This window comes from Apis dorsata, unplaced genomic scaffold (assembly GCF_000469605.1).
Source record: "Apis dorsata unplaced genomic scaffold, Apis dorsata 1.3 scaffold_88, whole genome shotgun sequence".
Classification (NCBI taxonomy): domain Eukaryota; kingdom Metazoa; phylum Arthropoda; class Insecta; order Hymenoptera; family Apidae; genus Apis; species Apis dorsata.
The window spans coordinates 338,584-347,578 of record NW_006263386.1 but is presented as its reverse complement, the minus strand read 5'-3'; the positions used below and the strand labels follow the sequence as shown (position 1 = coordinate 347,578).

At 28.2% G+C, this 8,995-nt stretch overlaps 1 protein-coding gene across 2 annotated transcripts in view; it reads right to left on the bottom strand.

Annotated features, from left to right (window-relative positions):
- The window catches only part of LOC102671018 (protein gooseberry-like), a 21,830-nt gene extending 16,826 nt beyond the window's left edge, over nt 1-5,004 (bottom strand). For both annotated transcript variants that reach the window (XM_006611429.2, XM_006611430.2), the window contains exon 1: nt 4,858-5,004. In XM_006611429.2, coding sequence (XP_006611492.1) covers nt 4,858-4,912 — 55 coding nt within the window. In that variant the 5' untranslated portion in view covers nt 4,913-5,004. The remainder of the gene's footprint in view (nt 1-4,857) is intronic.
- Nucleotides 5,005-8,995: the final 3,991 nt, after the last annotated feature.

Genomic DNA, 8,995 nt, shown 5'->3' with positions numbered 1-8,995 from the left:
CTTTAACTCTTTCACGTTCCGACGCCCACGAGCGTGGCCTGGCGAGGCAGCGGTGCTGCGCTTCTTTCGTTCATGGGTACGACGTAGAACGCGGTCTCGAGGAAACGGCCCCAAACGCGATGTTTAACCCCTCGAAGGTGGCCTTCGCGCGGCTACAATCCGGTAAGACGAATTTTTTGGATAGAGAATCCAAGGATAAGGGATCTTATTTAAAGGGATGCGGGTGATCGTTTTTCTTTCTTTTTTTTTAAATCGTTTGGACAAGGTTAAATATAATTTTGTGAATAATTTATAAAAGTATAAAGATATGCTCTGATATTTTTTTCTGAGATATGATATTTTTTTTGTGATAGTTGTAATAATTTGTCGAAACTCTCTGTTGGGAGTAAGATAGAGTTTAAGGGAATGTGATATTTTCGAAATTTAAGTTGAGTAATGTGTAATTTTGTGGATAATTTTAATTCGAGAGATGTCTTATCTTGGATTTTTGTTTCACGTGAGATATTTGAAGTTAAAGGTAAAATTAATTGGTTATATCGTTTAAACGTAATAGTGTAAATAATTTAAAATTATCATTTGGAGAATATTAAAATTGCTAAGCTAAATGAAGGATAAAAATATAATCTTCGAATCTACATAACTTAATATACATGACATTATATTATTTATTACAAGAGAATTTAACATTGATATCTAATAAATGATAAAAATGATATTTTTCATTTTTTCTAAGTAATTCTAAATTTTAGTATCGTATATTTTGTGCATAAAGATGAATTAAAAGAAAAAAAAAGTGTAATCAGTCTGCATAAGATCTGGAGAAAGTGTGAGTTATGCGTTGAAGAATGTCTCTGAGCACGTATAAGGCTTGGTATGCAAGATAAAGATTTATTGCGTTCGATATTTCATTCTATATCATTATGCTGGAAGTAATGAAAAGTATGTTGCAAGAAAAAATAAAGTAATATATTTCAGATATTCTTTTAATTAAAGGTTCAATTTCTGATTGCTTGATAAACTTGTAAAAAACGAACATAATTTGCGAAAGGTATTCGGCACTAAATATAAATATAACTACTGGAGAAAAACTTGATAAGTCACGTTCTAATTTTTAAAGTTGAATTTGTTGAATTTGTACCGTAAATATATATTTACACTTATGATTCAAATCATTAGATTTAATATAATATACATATAATATACATTTCATTTTAATTATTAGACAGACAAAAACGATCAATAAAAATAGATTATTATATCTTTATTTTTTACTGAAATCAAAATTATTTTTCCTATTAGCTTATATGGATAAAAAAACTATTTCCATCATAGATAGATTTTTCATTTACAATTCTAAAATTAATGAGTATTGTTAAATTTGTTATCATTAAAACAGAGATCTATCTATTTAAAATAGACATTTCAAAAATTGTTATATTTTTTCTAGAATAATTATTTGATCAAAATCATATTTATATATCAAAGAATATTATTAATGGAATGTAAATAATCAGTATTCTTCAGGATATATGAATTGCTGAAATTTATCACATTGAATTGCTTTTAAAGTAAGTTACTCAACACTATATTTCAAACGAAGTCTGCATGATTTGCTAAACGGAACCATTTACATTTTTCAATAAATTACATTCTCTCGAAAGAAATAATGCAATTTTCTTTCTATGATACAGCTAATATAACGATTACAAAAATTTAAAAATCAATCAGAGATTATTAATTTGCAAATATTTTTTATTAAAATTTAAAAAGAGACTTTTGTTTCCTATTATTTTCATTTAATATCCTAAAAAAAATATTTTGCCATTCTACTTTTTCCAACCAATATTTAAAACTATATATAGTAACTTATATTATAAATAGTTATATCAATGCAAAAATACTTTTGTAAATTCAAATAATAAGCAGTTTTTGAAAATATATTATTAACTCAGAGCCAATTGGAATAAAATCTCAAATATTCTTTGCATCAAAAAGGATAAAACTTAAAAAGAAGAAGTATCATTATCTCTAAACGACTTAGTTTGAATTATATTTAAAATAGTAATAAAATAGCAACAACAGCATCTTCTGATTTCCATAATAATAATAATAATAATTGAACTCATAATGGAGATCATGTATCGAAGTGATGAACGCGCATGCGCCTACTTCACGCGCGTTTATTCGAAACCTTTGATCACTTCCGATGGAAAATAATGGCCGAAACTCTGGCCCGAATTAATTCACGCTTTCGCGGACTCAAATTAAATGTTTTGCGTAACTCGAAGATGAAATGCGTTCGAAAAAGGTCACTTAAAGCGTGGAAAGGGAAAAAAAGACAAAACGCGCGAGAGGATAATTCACTCAAAGCGCATCGTAAAGCCATTAACATCGGCTGTAAAAGTTCTGTCTGCTCTTTGAAAAGAAGACTGACGTCGATATATTCGCAAAATATAAATGTTAATATTGTTGATCATTGTTTGTGCAATCTATTCTTATTCGTCAAGTAAATAGTTATTTAAAATTATTTTTCAAATTAATTCGATTTAATTCAATTTTAGTAATACGAATACGTTTTAAAAATTAGGCATTTTTAAATAGATCAAAGGATTGTTCAAGAAGAAAAGTATAATTTTTATTGAATCATAAATTTTTGTGTACAATATGAATATATAAAATACAGCTATTATGCAAAAAATATATAAAGCAACAACATACAATGCTCGATAAGTAAAACAAATTTTAATCTAATATTTGTGATATTAAATATATTTAATAATATATTTGTAATATAAAAGTGACAAAAGTGAAATAAGAGATGTAAAAATAATAAGATCGTTTTTTATATTTAATTTAGATTTGTGTACTCTTAAATTATTTAAGAATTAATTTGAATACTTATAAATAATGAATATACATTACGTTGTATAATTTGAATATAGCTATATAACTAAATAAAAAATATAACTAATAAAAAAAATCTTACGTGATGGATATAAGTAACAAAAATTATTTGTCATTTATTAAAATTCAAAAATGAATAATGATTTAATTATTCTTTTATTAAAACTTCATAAATATTCATAACCTTTAACTCATCATATAAATACATTTTATGATTTATTAATTTTATCACTAAAATTTGTATTTTTGATTAGTTTTTAATTGTATATGTATTTTTTTTTGTCATTTCTATTTTTATTATAATTTTAATAATTTATACTTTAATATTCTATAGGTACAGTTGCAAAATGCCCATATCAATTTTAAAATATTAGTAAGAAATTTTTTATAGCTAATATATATTAATAATGATACTTTAATAATTAAAATAATGAATTATTTACTTATTTTCAAATTACATCAATCAAATTATACTATTTATAGAAAATTCTACAAAATAAATATAAAATTTAGACGTTACACAAAAAATTTATACATCATGTGATTAAATATTTTTGATATTCTTTCTTACTGTTATTACATTATCGCATAAATAAATATAGTTTTTATCATCGAACGATACAAAATATTACACGCTGAAAATGATGAATGAAGATGAATTAGAACGATGAAAGATGGATTTTTCATCTGATTTTCGCACCTCTGATTTTTTATACATTATCATAGTTTTTATATCAAATACAATAATTTACTTTCACTTCATAAATATTTAATGATTCATAGACTCCGTTATTTCATATTTTTTTATTTGTTTTTCGAAAAAAATAATACTTAATACATAATACCTAAATACAATAGACAACTTATAATTTAATAAGAATAAAATATATGAATAAATGAGTATATATGATATAATAAATATTTTCTATAATATAAATAATCATTAAATAAAATATAATGCGAAAAATTGTACGTAATTTTTATAAATATTTAATAATAATTATAAAACTTTTTCTAAGTTAATGGACAATCTTATCGTCCAAAACCAAAAAAATAACCAAAAAAATATATTAATAAATATTGTTAATAAATTTTCTATTATTGAACGATAAATTTATATTGAATATCATTATATATTATTAATAATTTCGATAATAAATTTTAAGGAAAAAAATAAACTTGGCTAAAATAAAAAAAAAGAAATACACGAATCAGAAATGTATAAATTAATTCTTACTGTACATGAGTTCAGTAAATAGAATTTTATAAAATTGAATAACAAATATTTGTTCATTAATAGGTGTCTAGCGAGTAAAAAGCCTTTCTACTGATGTTGCGTCGGACAGCCTTCAATCGTAGGCGTTTATCCGACGGTATATTCCACTAGAAACAACATTGCATAAAATACCACGAAACAGACATTAAGAACAGTAATCATAAAAATTTATTTCTTTCAAGTCGATAAACAAAACTGATATTTATTTATTTACAATAACAAGAAATCTTTTATGTTAGATACGAAATACAATGTACTGAACAAAGATCAGACAGTGATGAATCAAAGATAAATCAACTAGAATCAAAATATCACTCATTGTTAATTCTAAAATAAAATTTTTAACAAGAATAAAATCTAATATAGATATCTATCCTGAATCAATTGTTTCTCAATCTCTATATCGAAGAAATTTTATTAAAATTTGACATAAACATAGAGATATTCGGATAATATTTATTATTATTTACGAATAACATTGAGAAATTTATGAAACAATTAAAAATCGTTATTAGTTACAAAGTATTAACCAAACAATTCCATCAACGTTAATTCGACTTCAAAAAAGAAAAGTTAAACATCGATCTCATTGATTTTAAATATCGAAAATTTAAAAAAAAAAAAAAAAAAGAAACGTGAATAATCGATTCATCTCACCAGATGCAGAACCTACCTACCTTGAAAAGGGTATCCAGTGAAATAAGGTGCCATGTTCAAAGTGCTGACTGCCATCTAGCTAATCGGTTTCTCCGGGACAATCACCAAGCCACCACAAAACGTCAATCGTGGTTAAGAAAAATCGATATTTAAAAAAAAAAAAAAAAAAAAAAAAAAAAAAAAAAAAAAAAAAAAAAAAAAGAAACGGGAAGAATCGATTCATCTCCCCAGAGGCAGAACCTGCCTACCTTGAAAAGGGTATCCAGTGAAATAAGGTGCCATGTTCAAAGTGCTGCCTGCCATCTAGCTAATCGGTTTCTCCGGGCCAATCACCAAGCCACCACAAAACGTCAATCGTGGTTAAGAAAAATCGATATTTAAAAAAAAAAAAAAAAAAAAAAAAAAAAAAAAAAAAAAAAAAAAAAAAAATGGAACCAGGATCTATCCTCTTCCCTCGAACCACTTCACACGAACCAACTTATCGGCAAAATAATAACGCGGGGAAACGAGCTCGAGATTGGCCCCCTGCAACGAATTATATAACAACCGTGTTCACGAAACTTGTCAATACCCTGTTATGGACGAAACGGAAACGGATCTTATACCGGATGCAAGGTGGAACGATCGTGGAGAGACCTGTTTGCTTCGGGGTCTCGGCTCGAACTGTTCGGGTGCCGATTCGAACGGAGGCAAAGGAGGCTGAGAGAGTGAAAAAGAAAGGAAAAGAAAGGTGTATAACAGACCGAGGGCGAAGAAGGCTCCGCCTTCGTGCATGGGCCCTGTCGAGGAGGGAACATCTGGGTCCAAAAGCACCTTGATGGCTCTAGTCGAGCGGTGCATTGGTCACCTCGAAGGTGACCCTCTGAAGGTGGAGGTGGTCTCTTGCATGACTCCGCCCGACCTTCTCCTTTCGTACGCGAGCGCAGGCCTGTCCAGCTTGGTCTCCACGAGTCTTCAACCTCCTTTTCGATGCCCGACCGGCCGGTGGAGGAAAGATCGGTAGCTAAACGAAATGTTTGACGACGTTTAGGGAGGTCGTTGTGCGTTTTAACGGCGTGGCGCATGGGCGCATGTTAGGCGGGCATCGATATGCATTGGATCGCGTATGAGCGAGTAGATTGCGGATGTTTGCGGAAAATTTAAATGTACGGAAAAATCCGTGAAAAATAAAGGAATGTAACGTAATCCGAACGACGCGGAAAAACAGGGATGGGACAGAATTTGAAGCAATTTGGGAGAGGATGAATTGAATAAACTCGAATATTTTTAAACAAATGATAATAACAGATTTGAAAATATCTATTATTTTATACTATGTTAAGTTAAATCAAATATCGATGCTTGAGAACATGTTATTTTATTTTAATGCTCGATTTAAACATTTGTCGAATATTATTGTTTAATGATTAAATGACGAGTAATTATTATTTGTCGAATATCGTAGAAAATGAAAGATATAAATTTTTTTAACTATTAAAATTCCAAAATTGAATATCTTGCATCTAGTTCGTATAAATACGTAGGTACAAAATTCTATCTATAGAATGGTCATGGTATGCAAAAAGATATGAAATATCCAAAGTGAAGTACAATAGAACTCCATTTATATAAACCCGACGGAAGACAAACAATCCATACAACAAGTTAATTTCACATATAATAGGAGCCTATTGATTATTCTCGTTATTTTTAATTTTTCGTTCAAACAACCGAAGTTCAAACAGTATCCTATTAAATCTACTTGCACCCCACTTATTTTATTTATTTAAAAAAAAAAATTGCAAAGTTATAACTTTTATTTGCATATATTAATAAATCAAATATTATGGAATAAAAAAATAATTTAAATTTAATTTAAATTTCCTCTAAATAATAAAAAAATTTTGATTAGATTTTTGTACTCGTATTAATTATTTTTAAGTTCAATTAAACAAACGAACGTATTGAATTAAATTACAAAATGTAACGAGAAATATTATTCGTATTTGTACAATATTACGATTCAACATCTTACGAAAGATATATAAAACTTTGTCATAATATACAATTTCAATAATAATATATTGAATCCATACCCACACGTTTTCAAACACGTGGGTATTCATTATTTATGAAATCTTCTTGTACGTTATAATTTGTACGTTATTAATCTGTTATTATTATGGATATACCTAGTAAGTAGTTTCTTATGTACATAAATATTTGTCTGTTTAAAGATATCTATCTTTTAATACAGACATCTCAATAATCTCTCTTTTCCCTTCTAAGATTTATTTTTTACTATTATTTCACTTCGATACTTTTCCAAATTTACGTCTTTATCGGTTAGCATAAATGTTCCCATACGCAAATATATCAACGAAATATACAAAGAAAGAGAATAAGTCGTTTGTTAATGAAGAAAACAAAGTATCGAGTTCAATGATACATTTAAAAATAAACGAATTTTGCAAAAACACTTTTAATATCATACAACAATCGATAAATTGCTCTAAAAGATGGCAAAAGACAATCTTGATCTCACCAAAATCAAATAAGAACGCAATGATGATAATATATAAGAGAATTAAGATACTTTGAAGGTTCGATTAAAATTTCTATTTTACAAGACGACAGACACTTTTTATCACTCTCCACGATCAATAAACGTAATATCTACAATTTATCATATTTTTTTTTATTGCAGCGAATCTAAAAACCAACTCATAGGGGCTAACTTCTCTCCAAACACTTTTGCGGACAAACAAAAGGGTTACGATACAAATTTGAAAAGATCACGTGACACGTTTTAATTCGTCAATGATCAATCATCTTCATCCTTTCTTAGAGGCATTAGACATTTCGAGATGATTCCCCGCTGTGGCAAAGGAATCTTCTCTGATTCGCGTGTAATCACCTTGGAGATTAGCCGAAAAGCAAAGGTGGAATCATCTGGAGAAGCGTCATAATCCAACGCACAATGGGCCTTACAACCATGTTAATACGCGGACTCCAGTGCACCGCCATTTACAACTTGATTTTCTCTGAATTCTTCATTAATATTTACGCAGTTAATAACGCATTAATAATCGTGACGCGACAACGATGGACTATAGATATTGTTATTGCATCGATCTAAGTAGAATTAACGTTCTTCAGATTTTATTGTATTTAAGATTTTAATATTTGACAATAACAAATACGAACAAGGAAAGTGTTGGATTACAATTGAAAATGGAATGGAATTTTGCTCGATGCAATCGTTGATTGACGATTAATGATTGATACGAATTAATCTGAATTTTATCTCGACATATTTAGAAGCGTTGATTGATAATAGAATTGAGAATTGATCAAACTTTTATCGATATATTTCTTTACAGTTTCTTAAAACTGTAGAGAAGATCAAACACAGATGTATATTTCGATTGTATTTAAGAATTTCGATGTGTAACAAGATGAAAAGAAGAATAATTCCAAGATATTTTTAACGAAAAAGGATATTTTATTATTAGAAAATGAAAAACTATTAATTTTAATCTAACTTTAATTTCAGTTTAATTATAAAAAAAGAAGAAACGAGATTTAATAATTTGCTCAAATAAAAATTATTCGTTCTAATTCTATTACTAATTAAACATTGATCACATATCAGACAGATAAAAGTACAAAATAATACGCGTGAATTATAAATTATCTCACAGAGGATCATCAATCATCCAATGATAATAATCTATAACATATCACGAAAACTATAAGAGTTAAATATTATCCCAAAAAGAATCAGAAATAATAATTCACCTATACAAATATATAAAATGCTTAACTTTAACCAAGATAACTTTAGATAGACGCACAAATTTCAAATTTGATCCACAATCGATTTTTTTCGAAAAGAAAAAAAAAAAGGAAAATCGAAAATCGCGTGGAAAAGATTATCACCACCCCCACAAATAAATTATATATATATATAATCATACTCGAAGCTCATCGAAATCCCGAATGTTAATTACCTAAACGACAGTGCAACACCAGGTTAATCGCTATGCTTTCCGAGATCCATCTCCCTTTAAGATTTAATCCTTCACAGTCTATCGCCTGTTTACCAGGGAGCACGCAGGATCCACCAGTAAGGATAGCACGTGTCGTGATTGTAGTTTATGGGTAGCTGATTGCAGG